Here is a 24,772-nt window from a genome sequence, read left to right as displayed (position 1 = left end):
GGCTCAGGTCATGATCTTGTGGTTTGTGGGTTCGAGCCCTGCGTTGGGCTCTGTGCTGAGAGCTGGCTCAGAGCCTGGAGCCGGTTTCAGATTCTGTGTCTCCCTCTCTCTCTGGCCCTCCTCTGTTCACACACTCTGTCTCTCTCTGTCTCAGAAATTTTTTAAAAAATTTAAAAAATTTAAAAAAAGAGAAAATTTATAACACTGAATATTTATTTAGAAAAGAAGCAAGGTTTTAAATCAATGACCTCAGTTTCTACATTAGGAAAAGAGCAAATGAAACCCAAAGTAAGCAGAAAAAATAAAATAGTAACAATTAAAGAAGTAATCAAAAAGTAGAAAACTAATAAACAGAGAAAATCAAAACCAAAAGCTGGCTGTTTAAGAAAAATAGAATTGTAGGGCACCTGGTTGGCTCAGTTGGCTAAACACTGACTTTGGCTTATGGCTCTCGAGGTTCATGAGTTCAAGCCCCTTGTCAGGCTCTGTGCTGACAGCTCAGAGCCTGGAGCCTGCTTTGATTCTGTGTCTTCCTCTCTCTCTGCCCCTCCCCTGCTCATCCTCCCTCCCTCCCTCCCTCAAAAATAAACATTTTTTTAAAATTAAAGAAAAAATTGGGGCACCTGGGTGGCTCAGTTGGTTAAGCGTCTGACTTCAGCTCAGGTCATGATCTCATGGTTCATGAGTTCAAGCCCCGCATCCGGCTCTGTGCTGGCTGCTCAGAGCCTGGAACCTACTTGAGATTCTGTGTCTCCTACTCTCTCTGTCCCTCCCCAACTCATGCTCTGTCTCTCTCTCTCAAAAAAATAGATAAACGTTTTAAAAAAATAAATAAAAACTAAAAAAAAAAACATAATTGATAAGCCTCTAAGGACAGTGATAAAAAAAAAAAAAAAAGAGAGAGAGAGAGAAACACACACAAGATACAAATTACCAATATTAGGATTAGAGAAGTGATATCACTACCTAGTCGTTAAACAAGGGACTCTCGTCTAAACCTTATTGTCTAGGGTTCTTCTTGGATCAGTCATGCAGGCATGGAACACCCACAGGACTGACCTTAGCTACCCAGTCTCCAGTCCCTCCAGAGATCAAACTGATAAAGCATGGGCTAGGAATTCAGATTAACAAAAACAGGCATTCACCATAAATCACATTGTTAGCAAAAGTGACATGAGCACAAAGGCCCTGGGTATAGAAAGACAATTTTATCCCGCAGGATATTCCAAGGGTTTAGAAGTTTTCTCCACGGAGCCAGTCAAAGGCCAGTCCTTTGTTTGGAACGTGCAGGGTTTGAGCATCACAAACCCTCTAAATGAACCCTTTACTGCAAAATAAGAAAATATTATGAACAATTTTATGCCAATACAGTCAACAACAAAGATGAAACAAGTATCTTGAAAGAAAAACTATGAAAAGTCACTCAAGAATAGTCTGAACATCCACTTTATCAAAGAAATTGAATTTGTGGTTAAAAAGTTTACCACAAATGATATTTCAGATGGCTTCACTGGTAAATTCTACCAAGTAGAATTATATCAAAGCTATTTAAGTCTTCCAGAAAATTTAAAAGAAATATTTCTCATTTGGTGAGAACATCAATCTGATCCCTAAAGAAGGCAGACACCACACAAAACAATTATAGACTAGTATCCTTCATGAACATATGCAAAACTTCTAAACAAAATTTTAGCCAATCAAATTCAAGAATATACAAAAAGCATAATATATTATATCCAAGTAAAGTTTATCTCAGGATGCAACAGGTCTGTGTAACACAGGAGAATCAATGCAACTTACCGTATTAACAATCTAAAAAAGAAAAATCCTATTATCACTTCAACAGACCCAGAAAAAGCATGTAAGAAAATCCATTATCGATATCTGATAAAAGGTCTCAGGAAACTAGGACTAGAAAGGAATTTCATCAGCATGATAAAAGGCATCTACCAAAAAACCTAAAGGTAACACAGTATTTAATAGCTAAAAATTATATGCTTTTCCTCTAAGATCAGAAACAAAACAGCGTATCCAATCTCACTCCTTCCATTCAACAATATATTGGTGGGTCTTGGCCAGTGCAATACAACAAGAAAATAAGTGGCACACAGACTGGAAAGGAAGAAATAAAATTGTGATTTGCAGACATGATCATCCATGTAGAAAATTCAAAGAAATCTACCTTTAAAAACAGCTGCTATAACTAATAAGTGTGTTTATCATGACTGATCAACAAACATAACTCAATTTTATTTCTATATAGTAGACACACATGCACACAAAATTGAATATCTATTTAAAAGTGCTATTTACAATAGCATGCTATTAACTACTTGGAGATAAATCTGACAGAAGATGTGCAAGATCCATTTACTGAAAACTGCAGAATAGTGTTGAAATACTATTTTAAGGCTTTATTAAAAAATAAAAGGGCATATTGATTCTTCTCAATCTATTTTTAGTTTTTTATTTACTAACCAATGAGTCTATAGGTGCAACTAAGCAGTAAGTAATAAACGGGGTTAATGTTACTCACCATCAAGAAATCCATACTAGAAAGGAATCTCAGAATACATGAAATATGGGGATGTTTAATCTCAATATTTAACTTGGGAAGGTTTAGTCTTTCAGCATTTATTTAAAGTCTCAGTAGGCATCAAACATCCTGTTACACCCTTGGTGAACAGAAGATGCATCCTCTCGTCTTATGGAGCTGTTACCTAATAGTGGAAAATAGAAAATAAACGAGTAAAAAAACAATTGCAAATTACTTAAAAGTTGTAATTAGTGCTATTAAAGTAATAAAGACCATAGGAATAGGAAGGTCATTGAATGTCTAAGTGGACATCCAAGTCAAAACCAGACAAGGGAAAGATTATTATGGCCAAATGGAACAGCCTTTGGAAAGGCCCTGGGTAGAACAGTAGGGATTTGGGGGAAAGCCTAGCATAGTCCAAACCTCTAAAGAAAGTCAATTTGGCTGGAGTATATAGACTGTGGAATAAAGGGAAGGATAAACCTAACGGTCACTGAAAAGAGGCAGATGGGTGTCATATCGTGCAGGCTTATGTAGGAACTGGTATTTTATTCAAAGTGCAACAAGAAGCCATTTTATAGTGTTAACCAGGCACACACATTAGATTTTCATTTTTTATAAGATCATCTCTAGTTGTTCTGTTAAGAGAATCAATTGGAGGGAATATAATAGTCTAGGTTATCACAGACGGCTTCCTTTTGCCATAAACAAATATAACTGATGAGTAACACGTTTTTATTCAAAAAATATATATATAGCCTAGAACTTAAAAGAAAGCAAAAAGATGTCTAAAGCAAACCCAATAGGGACTCTACTTGAGTATAAGTGCTAGGTATTGGGATTCCTATACCCATTTGAAGACAAGTTCACTGAAATAAAATTCAGAGCCTGGAAAGGATGATCCGTGTGATAACAAAGGATTAGAAAAAACTCAGCCTACTGCTCTATAAAAGCAGTGGGAAGCCTGCTGTTAAACTACACATATAGTTACAATACAGAATATATACATACATATTTTAAGGGCTCCTACAAAAAACTAATACCTGACCCCTGGATCATACACTGGGGAGAGATCCAAATTTATACCACAAGTTGAAAAAATTACTTTAAATTTGACTTAGAGGAACTCAAAGTTCTAGCACCAGCAAAATCTATCTGCAAAGTTAGTCTCTCAGTCCAAGATACAGAGTACTTTCACAAAACAAAAAGCGTTGACGCTAAGCTCCCAATAAAATATTACATAACATTTGAAAAAAACGGTCACCACGAGGGAAAGTCAACAGAAACAACAAACAAGAGTTAGAACCTTGCAAACTGGAAATTGTAATTTTATAGAGACCTGATTTTTTACTATAATCTCACTCACATTTTGGTTCTTATTCAGTGCTTACACAAACCTCTTGAACTACCGTAATTTCCATCTCTGTTAAGGTTATTGAGAATTCTTCAAATTCACCCTGAGTTTAAAAAAAAAAAGTTTATATATAAAATTTAACAGGGGCCTACAACGTTCTTCGTTTTTATTAGATGAAACTACATGGCTGATGCTTGTAAATGGGAAACTGAATTAATTACCATTGCTACTGATCCCCTCCTGCTAGAACATCTGTACCTTTCCAGCATTTAGTCTATGTCTCAAAACTTGATGATCTTTTTCGCCAATCTTTTTGAATGGCACTTTAATTTTTAAGTGTTAGGAAAAATGAGTTCACATTTAAAACCAAGAGTTTGTGCATTCTTAAATTTCAGAAATCATTTTTAAGTTTAAAAGTTCAAAAGTTACGAGAGGAATTCCTAATATCCTTCACTTTCTAACTACCTACCTAAACCTGAAATACTGACTTCAACTCTTTCCTTGGTATTGTATTTTATTTTGTCTACTTCATTTGTTTAAAACCACTGGTACACTAAAACTAAGTCACACTCGGGACTTTAAAATGTATGCTAAAATAATGCTTTTTTAAAATGCATTTTTAGTGAGGAGACACATAAATAATGGAATAATTGATCTCTTAAGTCGTCCTTCTTCACGTTTGAAATCTTGCTTAAAATGAGAAAACAGACGCCCAGAGAAGTGTTTAAGGTAGAACCAGAGCAATGAAATTAGGACTTCAAGAGGGAAAAGCCTAGTGTTTCTCCACGCCCCAGCACCAACGTTGTTTTTACTTTGTCTTCTCTGAACTTAAAACTGATAACGGATCACTTTTAAGTGGAGAGATTTAGGCATCCCTTAGAAACGTTACAGATCTTCGAGAACCGTTCATAAAACATCAGGGAAACAACCCACGTTCAATAGTTATTTGGGAGACAGCTATGCAGAGAAATCCTGCTAAATGTGTCTGTTCCCTCCCCATTGCTATACCCCGGCCTTCTAAAATGTTTCTTCACAATTATAAGTCTAAATCCGAACATTCTCTTGAGTCAATTCGCAGGACGATACCAGGAGTTTTGAAAAGACCCCAGCGAGCTCCAAATCCCACCGGGCCAGACCCTGCGGGTAGAAAGCTCCGCCGCAGTGTCTTCCCAAAGGGCCCCAGAAGCTGGCGCGTCGGCCCTGACCCGCCACCGACTTGTAGCCACTTCCTAACTGCCTGTTTATCTCCACCCTTATCCCCATCGCCAGTTCCCCCCTTATCTCTTGAAGCGATTAACCAACGAGAACAGGAGACAGGGAGAGAAAGCGGACTCAGGTCAGAAGACATGAATGTCTGAGCGGCCGAGATGTCTCCAGACCGTTTGTACGGCACTGCTGGGGGCAGCTCCAAGGGACAGGACCCCGCAGCGAGCGACGGGGGCCTTGTATCCAGAGCTTGACGCGCTGATTGGTCGGCCGGCCGCGGCCGGGAAGAACCCGGATGTGACTGGATCGTCGCGTTGGCAGTCGGGGCTCTGAGGTGTGGGCGCTTTGGGGGCGCTGGCAGCCGAGGCGGATGGCTCGGGATTGGGCCGGCTTCTCTGAGGAGGAGCTGAGGCGACTAAAGCAGACTAAAGGTAACGGGACGTGCCTGCAGAGGTTTAATCTTTGGGTCTCTTGAGGGGGGTGGGACTGCAGCTTTCGAGGGGGAAGGGGGCGGGAAAGAGGGTAAGTGTTGGTGTTTGGGGAAGGAGCTCTTATGGAAGGAGGGGATTGTGGGATTCCAGAAGTGGAAGTATTGGGAGCCACGGCGTGAGGGGCGGGTCCACGGGACTGGGATCTTTTAGAAAGAAAGTTCAGGAATCCATTTCAGGGATTTGAGTTTGTCCTGTGAAGGGTACGGGACTTGGGAGAGGAAGTGAGCCTACAGCCTCGGCGTCTCTTGTGGGAAGATTGCTGCCTAAGTCAATGGCTAGAGGGTTGGGGTTGGGGTACAAGAAGGGGGAGGGGCACACCATATTCCAATTGTGATGAATGTATAAAAGTTGACAGTGGTTGGGAACGAGGGAGCACAGGGATCTGAATAGGCGCAAAAAGACGATGGTTTTCATAATGCATCTGGAGTCTTGCTTTCACTTCTGGTTGCCAGATGACTTTTGCAATTCTTTCGAACTGTTGAGAGTCAGAAAACTTAAGACTTTTTGAAAGGTTAGATGTGAAATTATACCTATTGGCTATTGTAAGCTAAAATGTGCTTCTCCCGCTGGCTTTGTAGAGTAATTATTGGATGGACTTGTTACTATTTTGTTTTCTCTTAATAAGGAGTTAAGTGTACTTAACCAAAGATTGGTGAGAAACGCTTGGTGATATAAACTATGATTGTAGTTGAAATGTAATGTCATGAAATTCTGCATGGTGAGTCTGGTAGTGCGCACTACTTCTGTGAGTTTGCATCCCTCTTAGCACCATAATTTATATACTTTGGGAGAAAATTCAGTAAGCCCTGGCATGCTTTTTATTAGAGTTTGTGATCAAATTGGATGTTGTTCAGGGAAGTCTGCATCTTTAGCATAGATGTAAAAATATGGCTAACAAGTGGAAAAGGAAGTAAAGTAGAAATATAGGGCCAAGGTAGATTATATAGATGGAGGAAGTTTTGACTGGTCTAGAGGTCGTTAAAAACTATGTCATAAAAGTTATACTGCAGTGTGTAATTGACTATCAAGCTTCATATTCTCAGGGTCTTTTTTGCTCCTTGTTTTGAACATCCATTCCCATGTTTGTATGTACAGAGTACAAGGATACCTGTTTCTAGGGGCGCCTGGGTGGCTTAGTCGGTTAAGCGTCTGACTTTCGCTTGGGTCATGATCTCGCGGTTCGTGGGTTCGAGCCCCGCTTCGGGCTCTGTGCTGACTGCCAGCTCAGAGCCTGGAGCCTGTTTCAGTCTGTGACTCCCTCTCTCTCTGACCCTCCCCTGCTCATGCTGTCTCTCTCTCCTAGAAATAAATAAAACATTAAAAATTAAAAAAAAAAAAAAAGGATACCTGTTTCTAGTCTGACCCAAAGTTAGAGGTATCAGCTTCTGTATTATACATACTAAAATGAACAAGTCATCATCCTTGCCTTCAGAGAACTGATAGCCTACTGAGGAGACAAGCTATAATAGAATGTGATAATAGATAATTTACAAGAGCTTGTTAACAGAGCTAGTAGGAACCTGGCTGTGCTGGGGGTTGGGTAGAGCTTGGGAAGATTTCACAGATATTTTGTGTGACTAGACCTGAGTTTGCCAAGGGAAAAAAGACTTAATATAGACTAAATTGTAACAGTAGATACATTATGTACATTTCTAAATATCTTTGCAATTTAGGATGGAGAGGGGCTGGAAAGACCTTAGCTTCAAGGCCTATCATTTCATGGTGAGATGTTAGAGCATAGACCCCAACCGCTAGTCTATGACCACCATGAGTAAGAGAAAACATCTTAGCATCTTTGTACTCTCATAGCCAAAGATAGTGATTGACATATAGATCTCCTAGCTCTGCTTGTAAATCTTTCTGTCTTGGATTTCTCATTTGTAAAAGTAGAAGAGCTGGATTTTTCATTTTTAAGACTTCTTCCAGTTGTTCTCCAAAAGTGGAATTAATCCATGAAGATAGAGTTGGTTGCCAGTAAAAATAAGGATGACAGTACTCTAGAGAAACCCCATGTTTCTCTAGAACATTGGGAAAAATTAAGAATGTTCTTTGCATTCTTATTTATAATACTGAAAAGCTGGGAACAAACCAAGTGGTCATTAATTAAAGTGGATGAATAAATTGTGATACAAGCATTCAGTAGGCCATTATATAGCTAGTGGGAATACCCACATACATGAACATGTATAAATTTCAGAAATATAATGTTTGAAAAGAGCAAGTTGCAGAAGCATACATACAACCTGGTACCACTTGTAGAAGGTCATAATCATACAAAGCAGGTATATTTGCGGAATACAGGAAATCAAAATACACAGTACTAGAAGGGGAGATATAATCAGGAAGGGGTAGATACATAGGAAACTTTAAAAGTATTGGTAATAATGAAATCAAGTTGAGACAAGTTACACTACAGTTAACAGATAGCCCTAAAATATCAATTATTTAAAATAATAACATTTATTTTTTATTATAGCTTCATATCTGACATAGACTGGCAGGTGACTCTTTTCCACATAGTCACTTCTCGTTGTGTTTTCATGCTGTCATATAGGAGTTCACCATGGCATGAGGAGAAAAAAGTTAAGAATTGAGCATTGGCAATTAAATGTTTCCATCAGTAAACAATAGGTGTCACTCATACTTACATTTCATTTAATAAAAGCAAGCAATACAATTTGGAGGGCAATAAATACAATTATCTTGGTGTTCCAGAGGAGAGGATAGAAATAGCAGTTATGTCTACTATAGTTATGTTTTATTTTATTTTATTTTTTTAACATTTATTTATTATTGAGAGACAGAGACAGAGCATGAGCAGGGGAGGGGCAGAGAGAGAGGTAGACACAGAATCCAAAGCAGGCTCCAGGCTCTGAGCTGTCAGCACAGAGCCTGACATGGGGCTCTAAAGCACAAACTGTGAGATCGTGATCTGAACCAAAGTTGGACACTTAACACTGAGCCACCCAGGCACCCTGAGTCATGTTTTATTTCTTTAAATGTTACTATTTTTTTATAATCCATACAGGTTGGATGTGTGTCAGTAACAAATACATGTATTGATGTATGATTTATTTCATAATAAAAATTGGAAATAAAAAAACAATGCAGCTACAATGCTGTCAATGTCTAAAGAAAATATTAATGAGTTCTTTATTCTTGATACTAGTTTTTTGCCAGGTATATTATGAATATGTTCTCCGATGAATATCTTCTCCCAGCTTGTAACTTGTCTTTTAACTTTAATCTTTTGGTGAACAAAGTATTTAATTTTAATATGGTCAGATTTGTACACATTTTCTGTCTCTTAATTTAGTACCCTACCATGAGGTGGTAGTACCCTTCCATAAGACATTAGTCCTTATATTCAATTAAGAGTTTTTAAGAATCATTTTTATTATATAAGATATAACAGATTTCAAAACACTGTATAAAGAAATGTGTTTCTAATAAGAGTTTAAAAATATTGATTTGACATTTAAATCCTTAATCCATTTGGAGAATGTTTTGTTTGTTTTTATATGGTGTGAGGTATGGATCTGATTTTATCTTTTCCATATAGCTGGGTTTTTGTCAAGTCCATTTATTGAATGATTCCACCTTTTGCTATTGCTAGGCCATGCTCTCTCAGTCACATACCAGTGCTTCATACATGTACGAACCTATATCTGGGTTCTCTGTTCTGTTCCGTTGGTCAGTTTGTCTATTACTGCACCAATACCACACTATTTCAAAGCTTTATGATATTCCTATGGTCTCTATTCTGTTCCACTGTTCTATTTATCTAGTCTTTTGCTAATGCCCACTGTATTGATTACTGTAGCTTCATAGTAAGTAAGTCTTGAAGTCAAGTAATACCAGTTCTCCAGTTTTGTGCTTTAATGTTGTGTTAGCTATTCTGAGTCTTTTGCCTCTCCAGTCAGCTTGAGAATCATTGTGTCAGTATTCCCCAAATAAGGCCATATTGGATCTTCTTTTCATGAATATGGAAAAGAATATTTTTATTATCTCTCCATTTATTTAATTTTTTAATTTCATATCACAGTTTGTAGTTTTCTTTGTAGATCTTATACTTACTTTCTTAGATTCATTCCTAAGTATTACTTATTGTTTTTTTAGTGCTAATGCAAATAGTATCATGTTTTTAATTTTAAACTCCATTTGTTCATTGCTGGTACATAGGACAGCAGTTGACTTTTGTATATTAATCTTGGATTCTGCAACCTTGCTATATTAGTTTCAGGAGTTTTTTTGTTGTTGTTTTGTTTTTATTGTTTCAGGCCTGACTTGTTCATTGTTTGGTTTATTATTTTATTGTAGCATTTTTAATCTCCAGTGCAAGTTCTATGAAATGCAAAATAGAATGGAAGCAGCAGTACTGGATTTCATAGGAACTATTAACACTTCAGCTAGTGAGTGTAACTGGGAAGTAAGCTCAGTGGCATTTTCTTATGGTGTACATAAAGTTCAGTAGTCAAGAATAAGTTCCTGTCTCAAGATAGAGGAGGCTACTTTGTGTTCCTGGCTCAAGTCAACAGCAATAACATTTTACTTTTGATGGTACATCTATGTTTTAAAATATTTTCTTTACCCATATCATTTAATTCTTACACCAACTCCATGAATTAGGTAGAGCAGGTAAATATTCAACCCATTTGACATTTGAAGAAACTGAGTTATTGGACAGTTAATTGACTTGTCTACGATTATTGAGCTGGACGAAAGCTGTGCCGGAACTGTGACTCCAGAGCTTTTAACTTTCCTTTGGGAGATTTAAATAATAGGTTTGTGTTGCTTCATGGGTCAATATGCAGAATTTTAAAAGCTCTATTTAATTTAATTTATAAGAACTTACCACAATTTCACTTCCCAGGCATTTTATAAACAATTCCATTTACAGATCTTCTTAAATATAATAAGACTGTGAGTCAAATTCTCCAGGACTCTACCTTACAAGGTTAACACTGGTTGGACAAACCAAAAAGTATAATAGGGGTATTATGTCTTTTTTTTAAAAAAATTTTCTCCCAATTTTATCTTCCTCTATAGGTTTGTTCAGGCTGCTGTTAAAATTAATTTGCCTATATTGACTAATGGCTAGCTAACTTTGGAGAAGACAACCTTGCACTGCTCTGGAAGATGAAGGTTAACATTTGAGGGTAAACTAGCATTCTTAGAAATAAGAGACTTCATTTGGTTATACTTGATGTATAACATCTACCTATGTATCAAATTGGCCTGAGATCTGCTGTTACTTACTTAAGAAAGGTGCAGCCCATTTGTAAACGCAACCCACCATTTTATTTTGGGAGACCAGATAGAATCATAAGTCAAATTTAAGACCTGTTAAAGAATTCACTTGTCTGCCTTGTTTGGTCAGATTAGTTAATTGTGTAGTCAATTATCAATTTAAGCTGAAAAAGAAACCTTCTTTTTTATTCTGAGGTTTAACTCAACAGACAGATGAATAAGAATTCTCTTATTCACATAGATACATTTGAACCACAGCGGCGTCTCCCTGTGAAGAAAAGTCGACAACAACTTCAGCGAGAAAAAGCCCTTCAAGAGCAAAGCCAAAAACTTGGGCTTCAAGATGGATCAAGCTCAGTACCTCCAGAGCAGCTGCTTTCTACACCAAAACCAAGATTTAATGCTCCAAACCCACATTCTTCTTCCCCTGTTCCTCCTAGTCCTCTTACAGTCACTTCTCCTGTTGGTGATGGAAAACCACAGGGCACTGAAAGTCAGCCAACGGAACCGGGACTTGAGAATTCCCATGATAGTCACAAAAACACTGAAGTTCTACCTCCAAAGCCAGATTGCAAAATGGAAAAAAAGAAAATGGAATTGTTAGTAAGTCTATATATCCCTGAGATTTTTTCCATTTTATTTTTTTTCCTCCACAGGGCTTTGAAGAAATACAGTTTTAACGTTTTCTCTTTTCTATTCTAACCTAGAAGCATAATGAGTAAATGATTGAAGAATAGCTACCACCTAAATATGTTGTAAGCCAGTCAATGCTGGGTATTTTATGTTTTATGCCATGTAGTCTTTCAATACATGTTCATTATTGTCACTTGACAGGTGAGGTCTCATGGACTCAGAAAAGATGCTTTATTCCCAAAGCAAACACATAGCTAATAAATGGCAAGGTTGAGGTTCACATACAAGTCTTTCTGGATCCAAAGCGTCTGCCCTTTACCCTCATGAGAAGCAGTTCTTACATGCATAGTGCTCCCCCTCCCCCTAGACCAGACCCGTTCTTCAACTTCACTCCGTCTCCACTGACCCGGAGAAGGGTGTTTATGAAGAAATGTGAAGGGATGGTCAAAGAAAACTGTGTCGGAAATTGAGAGGACTGATAAAACAATTCAGCTACATCATTAGATTTCTTTTTATTATTTATTTAATGTGCTTATATTAGAAACCACTTCCAGAATTTAGTAACAGCTTTATGGAAATTGCCATTCTGTGTATGACTTATGAATTCTCGGAATTTTTATCCTATAGCTTTTGTTTTGATATCCACTCATATTTGTTTCCTCTTGATTTATTATCAGTTTGGCATTTGTTTCTGTTTTCCATTTTCTGAGTCTTTCTATTTTGATGTGTCTTATGATTTCTCTGATCCAGGTTCTGTCTATGAGTTTAAAGTATTTCCTGCCCACCAGAGGTTTACAACCAAGAAATCATTTTTACAGGAGATCTAAAGCCACGTAAATTATGAGAACAACATTGAACAAGTGCATATATTTAAATGTCTTTAAGTGTAGTTCCCCAGCAAAGGCCTGAAATAGCAGGGAAGGTGGGTTTAAATTGAGTTGGATAATTTAGATTGAATGTTGTTGGGAAAATAATTTTTTTTAGATACTTGGGAAAATTTTCATAGACCTGTAATATCAGAAACTGTCATTGAAAAGGAGAAATTCGGAGGTTACAAGAAGGGGAAAGGAAAGCTGTATTCTAGAGAATGCTCAGAGATGACATCTCCCTTCTCTGGAAGAGGCAAAAGTGAAGGCAGAGAATTAGGGAAATGAAGAAGGATGTGGAAGCTGAGGATTCCTGCCTAGCGAGTTCCCAATTAGTAGCATATCACCCAGGCCTCTGGAGGAGAGATGCCCTGATCACAACGATGGTTAGAGAAAACCCATGTGTCAGGATTGCGGCCCATTTGAGGAGGGTGCTGGCTGGGCTGGAACTAAGGTATCTGGTGAGAAGGTGCCTGCAATAGTCAAAATGAGAGAGGGCCAGTGCCTGCACCCAGGTGGAGACTCTAGGAAGGGAAAGAAAATGATAAATTTGGAAGTGGTTACTAGGTCTGGGAATAGAGATTTTTGACACAATGGCCATAAGAAATGACGACAGTAGTAATAAATAGCTTTGTCATTACTTTGAGTTGACATCAAGCTCTTAAATTTATGGTAATTTTGATATACTTCTTTCAGAATTGGACAAATTAGAGTCTAGCATTCAAGTCTTAGCTCATGTTTCACTCTGTTTAAAAATGTTTCAGAATGGAAAGGAGTAAATTTTTTAAAAAGTGAGTGAAATAAACTTTGGTTATTGTCTTAAGGGTGTTAAATGGTAGAGACTTTCATTATAGAAAACTCTAAAAGATATGACATTAGCTACATACCAATTTATTTTGTTTTCCATTTTGCATATAATACATAATTAACTTACACAACTCTTTTTATACTCCTAAGAAATGCCACAGTACTCTGGCTTCCAGTTTGTGGCTTCCTAGATTATATACATATAATGAATTTCAAAGGGCCAATTTATGTAAGCCTTCTTGACTGCAAATGATAATCTTTGTTCCAATTAGAACAAAATAATGGGCTACAGATGGGTTCCTTTTAAGAGGACTTTTGAAGGAAAATATATATAATCTGGTTGATTACATTTTATACATAGGGGCTTGAGACTGGAAAGGTGTGGCATGGGGTTTCAGAAACTCATTTTTATACTCTTTACTCCCTAGGCAAGAAAAATCTCGTTGGGAAGTCCTCCAACAAGAACAACGGCTAATGGAAGAGAAAAATAAACGTAAGAAAGCTCTTTTGGCTAAAGCTATTGCAGAAAGGTGAGGCACCTGAACTAGGAGAGGTTGTTTGTAACCTGCAATAAGTTCTGTCACATTTTATGTTTATTTTCCCTTGTCTGTTCTGATAAGGTGACATTTTCTCTGTAGTATTCTTTTTAAATTTTTTTTAAAGTAGGTTCTCCGCACAATGTGCTTGAACTCACAACCCGGAGATCAAGAGTCATATGCTCTACTGATGGAGCCAGCCACACGCCCCTCTACAACATGACTTTTAAGGCTCACTAAACAAATTCTGCTTTATAAATGATACAGAAATCCCAATGTTAATTCATTAAGGAGGACTTTGTAAGTGTAGACTATAGCAAATTTGTGAATACAGGTGCAGGTAAAACTTCAGAATCAGCATCAGTGTTTTCACTTTTAACCATTTACATGTTCTAAGGGAGTGGTGAATAGCCATCAGTATAAGTGTATCAACAGCAAATGCAGGTTTTAGTTTTGACGTGGGAGGCCTTAATCATGTGACATGTAGAAGAATAAGATTATTCCACATAAGTGACTTTCACTCCCAGAACTTTTAATTTGTGTTTTCTGTGGACATTTTTCTTAAATAATTTACCCTGCCCCCACTGATACACAGTATAATTTAACTTTTCATTGATGACTCAGGGTCACCGTTGTGAGCACTCTGCCATACTGTGTGCGGTTCTATTTTTCTGTCCGCTGCTGGTGTCAGTTTGTTGGCAGTTCCTTTTCCTTCACTGCATCATGCTAGCCTCCAGCAGCAACGTGCCTGTTTGAGCCACTTTCCACCCCTCACCCACTCTTTCTGTCCTTTTAGGTTGTAGTTTCCAGTGTGTTGTCACCTTAGGAACCCAAGCTTAGGTCAGCGAAGCAATGACTGAGAATAGTGAGAATTAAATGCAAGCATGTATTCTTGGCATTTTCTTTTTTTATCTCCAGAAGAGCCTGACAAAATTATGTATTGACACTGCCCAGTGTGTTGGGGAGGGGAAGGGACAGGATAGGGAGAAAGGCAGGTACGTAGAAGAGTAATTGAGAATTTTATCTGTCAAAAGGACATATGTATTTGAACTTTTTTTTTCCCCTCCAGCTAGTCTCTCTTGATTTGCATGAAACAAGAAATGTGCAACTTACTGAACTTACGTTTCAAGAAAAAAACATGATTATTCAAAGTATAAAGTGATTTTTGAAAATCACTTCCGTAGTCTTCAGTTTAGAAGTGTTTGGGGAGACTGTTCACTGTATTTTACACGATTTTTAGGCTCAGCACTTGTTCTTGATGCACTTTTGGTTTAAAACAAAGTATTGATAATAGGCCAAAATGTGAGAAAACACAACATGATTAGATTTGTGATAAATGCAACAGTGAAGTCCTTGAAGTAAAAGAATCATACGTTAATTTTGCGGGCAGAAAACAAGAGGAAGTGCATAATGGAGTAAAAATCAGGAGAATATGAGTTGCAAAATAGTGGTTTTCTCTGGGAGTTTTATTCTCCTCTGAGAATGGGTGGGAAATTCTGAAGGGAGTGAAATCCGATTAAAGGCCTTTGTATTTGTGTATTCTGCCCTTCGGTGTAGTAATGTGTTTGGGGGTGGTGAGGGGACTGTGCTTGGATGTGCTTTTAAGAAAGGGGAGAAAAAGAATTTTGAGGACCTGTGGTATTGCCTCAAACATAGGGATCAAAGCAAAAAAAGTTTGGGGAAATGAGCCCTAAGAAGGTTCAAACCAAACAGACATAGAAAGAAATGGTGTTTAATGCAGGCGTCCATTCTTTCTGTCCACTAAGTGTTGGACGAATGAAAATGGGCTTAGCAAGAGTTTAAGGCTGGAAATTTGGAAAGCTTTGTTAGATGTTCTATGTAAAGAGAATATAGATCACGTTCTTTTAGTGCTTATTCTCATCCTCATGGAATGAATATAGACCCATAAGTGAACTGTTAGTATTTTGAAAAATCTTGCTGTTTCCTCTGTGTATGAAAATAGTATATGCTAATAGAAAACTTGGAATAATAAGGGAAAACAGCACAAATGCAGTCTTAGAGACATACCAAAATTTTACCAGTGTTTGTTATATTTCAATCTGTGTTATTTCTGATTATTAAAAACCATACACTATAATCATATAGTATATACAGTAGGCTGCTTTCTTCTTTTGCCTATGGATACATGATTTTAAAATGTTTTTATTTTTCTGTTCATTTTTCCAGATCTAAAAGAACTCAAGCAGAGACCCTGAAACTAAAGCGGATCCAAAAGGAATTGCAGGCTTTAGATGACATGGTGTCAGCAGACATTGGGATCCTCAGAAACCGGATTGATCAAGCCAGCCTTGAATATTCATATGCTCAGTGAGTTGAGAGAACTCTGAATCAGGAGGGAGATTTCCTAAGTATTTGTTGCTGTCAGGGCCAGGAGTTTTCGTGTATGTCATAACTTAAGCCTCATACCAGTCCCATTTGGTGCTGTTTATTCCTGTTTTGTACTAAACCCAGTGCCTCCTCTTACTGAAGTCTTCCTTAGCCCTGCCCTACTCCTGTTCTTATTTCTGTTAGCACATTTCTTGCATTATTTACATACATTTTAGTCTTTCTTACTAAACCATCAATCATCTGTGTAATGCTTGGGACGAGTCTTAATGACTTGCCCCCAGGTTCTGCTGTTTTAATTCTGATATTTTAACACCAAGTCTGTACTCTTTCCATTAAGAAAATTTGATGATCTGAGATGGTCCTTAGAGATCAACCTAGTTCTTATTTCAATATTCATCAAGGAAAGAAGATCCAGCTTATTTTTTTAAAACGTCTATGAGTATCTTAAAAAAAATACCACTCTGTCTTGAAAGCTTGAAGTTTTTCCTCTTTTTTTTTTCTTCTCGTTTGTGTTTTGTCTATAATAGTTTGCTATCATGTGCTTCCTTAGTTTCAACCCTTGGCATTTTTTTAGAGAAAAAAATCATCTTGGAGTATTTTTAAAATGCACGAACACATGTAAAGAATTACATGAATTTTGCAAGCAGATAAAAGGGCAAAAAATTAAGTCCAATTTCAGGGTTTTCAGTCCTTCCCGTGTTGCTTTAATCATCCCAGTTCATCTTTCTCACAAGGGAATGCTGTGTTAATGACTCGGTTTTGCATCTTTCTCTGTAACACTAGAAATCCATCCAAATGCCTCTTTAGTCCAGGGTAAACCACAGCAGCAGAATGTTTATAGAACAGTTTAATAAAGTGGAAATGCTTGATTGTGGGTTTCAGTTCACTGTTTATTAAGAAAGAGATTTGTGGTGTCCTTGTGATTTTTGTAATTGTTGTTTGACCACATGCTATCAGACTTAACGGGTTGCCTTTATTAATTAACTGCTTAAATTAATGCCATCAGTAGCTGGTAACTGGAGGTTCCTATTTCTATTAATTTTTTGAGATCAAACTCAGCCTAGATTTTTAGCATATTTTAGTCTGTAACTTAAGTTTACCAGAAGAACATTCTTATGCTTTTGTAGCCCTTCATGTGAATAATTCAGTTTATCCTAAATACCTCAACAGAAAATCATCCGATTGTTTTAATTCTGTCCTAGAGGAGGCTGGAGAAGGATATGTTTGTTTGTTGAACATTATATAAGAAATGTCATAATTTTATCCTTCAGAGAACCACAAAGAATATGGGTTTACTGGTTAAAAAAGAAAACATCCCATAATATAAAATGTGTGTAATCAAATTTTATTTTACCCAGTAAAAAAAATTTGACATAAATTTTTACATTTCTTAACAAACTAAAGATGGCCGTTTCTCATGGTACTGTTATTGACATAGTTGTATGTGAATATCCATATTTTATGTGTGAGGCTATTTTTAAAAACCTAAACTATTGAGGTAAGTCATAAATAAAGTTGTGACTAGGACCAGCATTATACCTTGTTCATACATAAAATTAACACGTTTTCTAAATTTACATCTGTGGTTATTGAGAGATTAGAGATTGGTGATACAGTATTGTGATTTAGATTTCTACTGGTAGCCAGTCTCCAGGGAAGTCCGTTTCTGTGGGAGATTTCCTTGACTTTTTTTTTTTTTAATACTATTGTAGTTTTAGAGTACCTGGTACAGTGCTTTGTCCTCAGAAGGTTTTTGGATACAGAATAGGCCAGAATTTGCTTTAAAACTGGCTTCTGTAGATCAGTGTTAGGGTAGATCCCTCTAAGAAGACCAGTAGTTTGAAGGAGCCAAATTGAGAGTTATTGCTACTGTTCACATCTGTTACTACAAGGATGCTGTATGCTGCATAGACCAGCTTGTAAAATAGAGTTGCTGTGCGTAGAGCATCTCTTTGACCTCTAGTATACCAGGAAAACCTACGAGCACTGTTTGCAATCTGTGTTTAATAGACCCTCTCCTTAACATGTAATATATACACGTGCATACACATCTGCACATGTGTACATAAATGTTTTAAACTTTTATGTCTAATTTACAGAAGGAAAAATAATGATTATGGGAAACAACTTTATTAAAAGTTTTAATAGGAATATTAGCATAGCAATCCTCCTTGTTTCAAGTAATTTTTGGCCCCAAACATAAAAAGTTGAAAGAATGTGGTTATATCCTTTCACAATATTAGATGGTTCAGGTACTTGTAAAATATTGTGCGATCAAGTTTGCTCTGTTGAAGTTATTAACTCTCTGAGAGTAACCTTTTCTTTTTGTCCTTAGTATATTTTTCATTCATTGATCCTGAATTTGAGAAAATTTACCTAGGATAAAAAGCAGGCTCTAAACTCTGAGCTATCGGAACAGAGCCCAACACAGAGTTCAAACCCATAAACTATGAGATAATGACCTGAGCCAAAGTTGGAGACTTAAACCAACTGAGCCACCTAGGTGCCCCAGCCTGCCTCTTTTTTTAAAATGACACATGTGACTGTATTTAGGGTTCCACTGGATAATTCAGAATGAACTCTTTTCAAAATTTTTAACTTAATCACATCTTTTGCTGTGTAAGGTAATATTCACAGGTTCTAAGGATCAGGAAGTGAATAAGTCTGGGTGGTCATTTTTTAGCCTACCACAACGTTTGTCTTTTGGTTTGTCTAATAGCTGCATCTTCAGCTGTCAACTTTCTCTATTTTCTACTGTGGGCAGAAAATGAAAAAATATTAATTCTGAATTGTGTTCAGTGAAAGCTGAGAACAGATTACAAATATAGTGTTTCTAGTCTTTTTTTATACTTTTTAAAAAAGTGATGTAGAGGCATCCAACTTCGGGTCTGGTCATGATCTCACAGTTTGTGGTTCAAGCCCCACGTCTGACTTTGTACTGACAGCTTGGAGCCTGGAGCCTGCTTCAGATTCTATCTCTGTCTGCTCTCTCTCTGTCCCTCCCCTGCTTACGGTCTGTTTCTTTCTCTCTCAAAAATAAATAAACATTAAAAAAAAAAAAAGTTAAAGGAAAGGTGATATAATACTTTGGACAACACAGTAAGACAACTAAACAGTAATTTATTTCACTATAACAGTGATGATTTATTTCACTGTGGCATCATTCTTTCGGCCATTCCATCAGTCTCTGTTTTCTTATTAATCTTTTTTCTGTATAAATGGGAATAATTGATGAGTAATGAGGAAATAATGCCCAGAGTGATAAAATGGCAAAATGTTTCAAGATACAGGAAAAAGCTATCTCAACGCCCCATAATGTATCTCAGATTTATAAGAGGGTCCAATGGCCACATACAGTAATTGCAAAAGGTAGTTTTCGTCTGTCCTTTAAAATATAAGTAAATTTTCTCTTTGTTCTCTGGAAGACTGCTAAGAAAAGATAAAAACTTTTATATGTTGATCATTATAAATAGTTAGAACTGCTCAGAAAAGGAACTGAAAACTGAAAGTAGATCAGTGGAACCTAATGGAATGCTGAGGGTTAATGATTGAATTCTTAAAAAATTTCAGAATACCCAACCAAGAGACAATGTCTAGAATCCTTTAAGTAACATTCATTAAATCACTCAGTGTTCCTTTAAAATAACAAAACAATTCTGTGATTACATTTCCAGTTCAGTGTGTCGTACTGTCTTCTATATAATGCGTTTGTTGTTCTCTTCCAAAACATGTCATCATACTCTGATTGGTATTCTCCACCTGACCCTCAGGCTCATAGTGCAGTTTGTAAAATTAATCAATATTTTAATCATAAATCATTCTGTACAAGAATATATATGCATGTTTCTAGCCAGAAGAACTTTAAATAAATAAACAAAATGCAAAATCTTCAGTGATTTATCCAGGGTGAAAGATCAATGTAAACCTAGGGACCTATTTGCAAATTTTAATTTCAATTCAGCATTCATGAGTCCAGTCAGTAAATCTTTACTAACTGACTTTGGCTGGCTGAGGGAGACCACAGGCCACAGAAAGGAGGTTTGAGTCAGGGTAGGGGACAAGGCATTCATATACCTGTAGAGAATGCTGTCAGAGCTCTTAAGCTTGATGCAAGAACGTTCTTATATAGGATATGTTACAAAGTATAGAAATCAGAAATTCACATGTCTGGCAGAGCTCCTTTAGAATAATTCTTTTAACGTAGAGGGTAATTGAAAAACAGCTAGTTTTCTCATTCTAATATTTACTATATGACAGTAAAAAAAATGAAATATAAACATGATGGAAATAAAAATTTTCAAATATAAACACCAAGACCTTGAACTTTGTATAATTTTAATTTTAGGTACAGTACATGTTTATAGTGATACATGAACAATGCTTTTTGATTCTGTTGCTCTGAAGAAGTTTATTTCTTGAGTGCCTAGTAGTCTCCGGGCTAGACGTTTGCCCTATTTATACTGTTTAATCCTTAACACTCTTATGCAGTATTAGTATCATCACCATTTTACAAATAAGCCGAAACTTGGTTGAAGATGGTGCCAAGGGTCACTATAGTGGAATTTTCAGACATTGCACACATATTCTTCAGCCTCTTCCTTATGAACCTGTCTGCGTTTTGTACTCAGCCACAGGGCTGACCTTGGGGCACACCTGATTAAAACAAAGATGAGCTACTAACTCCAGAACATTTAATTCATAGGCTAAATAGGGTTTCATGGCATGGGTGGACACTAAGAGCTCTTTAAACTGGGGACTCCTGGGTGGCTCAGTTAGTTGAGTGTCCGACTTCAGCTCAGGTCATGATCTCATGGTTTGTGGGTTCGAGCCCCGGGTCGGGCTCTGTGTTGACAGCTCAGAGCCTGGAGCCTGCTTCAGATTCTATGTCTCTTCTCTTTGCCCCTCCCCCACTCACACACTGTCTCACTCTGTCTCTCAAAAATAAATAAATGCAAAAAAATAATTTTTTTAACTGATAACGAGCCAAGGTAAGCCAACCCAGGTCCGCCCCTGGAAGTGGAACACTGAGAAATTGGAGTGAATTCGATGTGGAGCCACAGCTGGTGGCCATATTGGGCTGTAAGTATGATTGGAAAGCCAGAATGAGAGACTCTGTGGTTTCAAAGCATTAAAGAGAATAGCTTTTGATTCTGATGACATGCCTGGGAGATTGCCTCCTGTATCCTACAATAAAACCCACTTTTCACCTGAGCTAGTTTGAGTGTTCTTTACATCCAAAAAGGACCTTGACCAAAACAGGTACATATATAATAAAATGGAAAAGGCAGGTTTTGAACCCTAGGTGTTCTAAAATCAAAGCCTTTCATTTTATTCATTATATTTCTTTTCAAGACAGAGAATCTTGTGTTAAGAGATATACTAGTTTTTGTTTTATTGCAACTCAAAGTAGTTGATGTAGGCAGTCATAACAGGTAAGGCAGCATGGCTTTCACCACTATTAGTGGCTTTTAAAGTGAATAATTCATTGATAAATGTGGGCCAGTCTCTTTTCCTGACCAGCCCAAACCAAACCAAACAACTTGTATGGAAAAGGCCAAAGACCGTGAACCAATATAATAATTTTTCTTTTTGTATTAACCTAATGCAAAAGAAGAGAGATCACAGGGTGACTTCCCCAATAGAATTACCTTCTTGGTTTTTTGTTTTTTTTTTAATGTTTATTTTGAGAGAGCGTGAGCAGGGGAGGGCCAGAAAGAGAGGGAGGGAGAGAGAATCCCAAGCAGGCTCTGCAGTGTCAGCACAGAGCCCAATGTGGGGCTCAAACTCAAAACCCATGAGTCTGTGACCTGAGCTGAAATCAAAAGTCAGGTCATCCACTAACTGGCTGAGCCACCCACACATCCCAGAATTACCTTACTTCTAAGATGGGCGTTGTGTATCTGTGGAGTTTATATTTATATAAATAGGTAAAATACCCTAATCGAAGTCTAACAGTAGTCTGTGGTTGCAAAATGGAAAGAGAACAACTTAACCCAGAGATTCTCAACTGGGGGCACTTTTGCCCCTTAGGAGACATTTGGTAACATCTGGAAACATTCTTGGCTATCACAAGTAGTGGGTGCTACTAGCAGCTCGTGGGAGAAAGCCAGTGATTCTGCTTTGCATCTTACAATGTCCAGGACAACTCCCCACAACAAAAACTGATATGGTCCAAATTGTCAGTAGTGCCAAGACTGAGAAACCCTTCCTAAGCTTGTCCTGAAGTTTCTCTGCTCTTACTTGATGCTTGCTTCTTGCTTCACCTAGTAGTATTTATTATGTTCATCTTGGACTCACTGTCCATATCCTTCTCCACCAGAATATTTCTTCCTTTTCTAACCCATTAATCAAGAGATGCAGATTTTCTGCTTTTTGCTTCTCTTACTTTTTTGCCTCTCATACATTTTAACCAGTTGTGTACTGGAGCCAGGTAGCACTGGTTCACCAGAGCAGATGTTGTGTATTTCTTCCCAGTTCTGCATTCAGCAGTGCCACATTGATAGCCTGAAATTGGCTGTGGTGAAGGTAGTGTTTGTACTACAGAAATTGACAAACACTGCCAATCAGGGTTCTCCCCCACTGGAGCTAGCTCACCACTGAGTTAACCCCTCAGCCTGCTTTCATCCAAGCGCTGCTTCAGAAAGAGGACGTGAGTGCAAAAGAAGATGCTTACAGTCCAAGTGTGGATGTGCTGGAAGTTTTAGCAGCCGCAGCCTGGTTTGTCTAACATGTAGAACAGGTGTTCACAAAGTATTACTATAAATATCTTCAATATATTTTCCCCCCAGTTCTGGGGCCTAATTCTTGTTTCTAGAACCTCCTTTGAATATCTTCTTTAGTGGAAAACCAATGTCCCAATCTCTGTACCTGTCCTTCCAGGAAGCGCTTTGACAGGGCTGAAGCAGAATATGTGACAGCAAAGCTGGATCTGCAGCGCAAGACTGAGATTAAAGAGCAGCTCACTGAACACCTCTGTACAATCATACAGCAGAATGAGCTCCGCAAGGCCAAGAAGTTGGAGGAGTTGATGCAACAACTGGATGTACAAGCTGATGAGGAGACTCTGGAACTTGAGGTGGAGGTGGAGAGATTGCTGCACAAACAAGAAGCTGAAGCAGGGAAACAGATGGTTCATCTGCAGCAGCCATTTCAGCCTTCCGGGGAGAGTGTGACATTAGGGCTTGCCAAAGAGAACAGAAATCATCAAGACCAAGGCGCTTGTCAAAAGGTAGACGAACAGTGTGAACATTCCAGTAGCTTTCCCATTCTGAATGCAGACCGAAGTCAAGAAGTTGAAATTATTGTAAAGGACATTTCAGCTGCCCTGACCACGTGAAGTGCCAGTGTTTGTATCTTCCAGCTAGTGCGGTGTTGAGTAAAGTAAACTTCTGTTGTGGGTTATGCCATGAGCTCTGATAAGTGCATCTTTAAAATACTGTTAACTTTGAATCCATGGTTAGTTTTAGTAGAACACGTTTGACATTCTAAACCCCCATTGTGATAATTTGATAGATAGGCACACAGTTCACCTTGATCCAGGGCCAGTTCCCCACAGTGCGCTCTTACTACCAGGTGGAAACAAGCCACCTGAACAGACTGAAGAAACACTACACGACTGAGAGTGTGTTGCACCAGGGAAATCTGGAGGAGTGAGATGGAAAGTGATCCTCAACACCTAATCAGACTCCTGTGATGTTGCTTAGGAGAGGTGTTGATGATGAGAGTCCTGGTGTATGTAGTCCATAAAGACACAAAAATTAACATGTGAAATGGACAGAAGGAGAAAAAACTAACAGAAGTAGTACACTGAATTGTCTATTGGATCTTAGGCGAGCTGCAAAACCCAAGTTGGAAGCTGCAGTTTACAAAAGGAACCAGACAGCTTCAGTAACATTCTTCAGTTCACCTTTTAAATGGCTTTAACTTACAACCTGAGTTTTGATTAGTTGCTACACGCACACACAGACAAATACACCATTAGAATATGTAATTTTACTGTTAATATATTGTCTTTAATCAGCATATTGATTAAATTTAGACAATGAAAACATTTCTATAGTGAGTTGAAAATAATAGAGAAAATCTATTTTATCAGCAAAATTGATATATTTTCTTTCTAAAGTTGTCTGTAAATAGGTGTTGTATATGTTGGTTATAAATTATCCTGACATAAAGCATTTAAATCGTTTAAATGGTGATTTTCTTAGTATTTTAATAGTCTGTTAATTACTAACACTTCACTAATACTTGACCACCATATTGTGCTATATGTGAATGTATAAATACTATTGTTTTGTCACAAAACCTGTGAATTTCACAATAAATTATGATTTATTTACCAGAAATTCCAAAAAGTACAAATACTACTCAAGTCTTGAAAAAAAACTATTGTAAAAGAATAAGGACAAACGTAATATTGTATGTATAATAATGCCAAAAAAGTTGGGGCCATCCTAATTTTAAATTTTAAATGAGTTTTAGTGTATTCTAGCAATGTGGATGAGCTGTGTGTTTTTATATTATGTAATTTGTGTTGAAATTATAGCTTTCCAGCACTGACTTCTCTGAACAGAAGCATTTACATAGGTAGTTATGTTTTTATTTATGAATGACATTCATAAAAACTGAAAGCATCATTGTCCAATACACTCTTTTTTTTTTTTTTTTTTACAAATAGTTTATTGTCAAATTAGTTTCCACATAACACTCAGTGCTCATCCCCACAAGTGTCCTCCTCCATGCCC

General features: G+C 37.4%; 1 protein-coding gene and 1 long non-coding RNA gene across 8 annotated transcripts; one reads left to right on the top strand and one right to left on the bottom strand.

Moving 5' to 3' along the window:
- Nucleotides 1-944: 944 nt before the first annotated feature.
- LOC120223516 lies at nucleotides 945-5,095 on the bottom strand. 3 transcript variants are annotated; one of them, XR_005526322.1, is made up of 3 exons: nucleotides 5,017-5,095; nucleotides 2,537-2,720; nucleotides 945-1,327 (listed from the first exon to the last, which is right to left on the bottom strand). It is a non-coding gene; the product is annotated as an uncharacterized LOC120223516 (long non-coding RNA). The 3 variants fall into 3 exon arrangements; XR_005526320.1 differs by having other exon boundaries at nucleotides 4,977-5,067; XR_005526321.1 differs by lacking the exon at nucleotides 5,017-5,095 and adding an exon at nucleotides 3,903-3,986.
- Nucleotides 5,096-5,385: 290 nt separating this feature from the next.
- Nucleotides 5,386-24,755, top strand: GORAB (golgin, RAB6 interacting). Of its 5 annotated transcripts, none has more exons than XM_039221689.1 (5): nucleotides 5,386-5,527; nucleotides 11,079-11,436; nucleotides 13,572-13,673; nucleotides 15,867-16,007; nucleotides 22,908-24,755. In XM_039221689.1, exons 1-5 carry the CDS (start codon nucleotides 5,467-5,469, stop codon nucleotides 23,362-23,364), a joined length of 1,119 nt encoding a protein of 372 aa, XP_039077620.1. In that variant the 5' UTR covers nucleotides 5,386-5,466; the 3' UTR covers nucleotides 23,365-24,755. The 5 variants fall into 5 exon arrangements, with proteins under 5 accessions (XP_039077620.1, XP_039077621.1, XP_039077624.1 ...); XM_039221690.1 differs by having other exon boundaries at nucleotides 5,472-5,527; nucleotides 11,033-11,436; XM_039221692.1 differs by lacking the exon at nucleotides 5,386-5,527 and adding an exon at nucleotides 12,221-12,392 and having other exon boundaries at nucleotides 11,386-11,440.
- Nucleotides 24,756-24,772: the final 17 nt, after the last annotated feature.

Source organism: Hyaena hyaena, unplaced genomic scaffold, assembly GCF_003009895.1.
Source record: "Hyaena hyaena isolate Hyena2069 unplaced genomic scaffold, ASM300989v1 scaffold_1006, whole genome shotgun sequence".
Lineage (NCBI taxonomy): Eukaryota > Metazoa > Chordata > Mammalia > Carnivora > Hyaenidae > Hyaena > Hyaena hyaena.
Note: the sequence above shows the minus strand (reverse complement) of the source record. Positions and strands in the feature narration are given on the sequence as shown.

Excerpts from the sequence above, each read along its gene's own strand:
- GORAB (XM_039221689.1), top strand. The coding sequence starts at position 5,467 with ATGGCTCGGGATTGGGCCGGCTTCTCTGAGGAGGAGCTGAGGCGACTA. Across the intron at positions 11,437-13,571 it reads GAAAAAAAGAAAATGGAATT|GCAAGAAAAATCTCGTTGGG; the intron begins GTTAGTAAGTCT and ends TTTACTCCCTAG. Across the intron at positions 16,008-22,907 it reads CTTGAATATTCATATGCTCA|GAAGCGCTTTGACAGGGCTG; the intron begins GTGAGTTGAGAG and ends CTGTCCTTCCAG.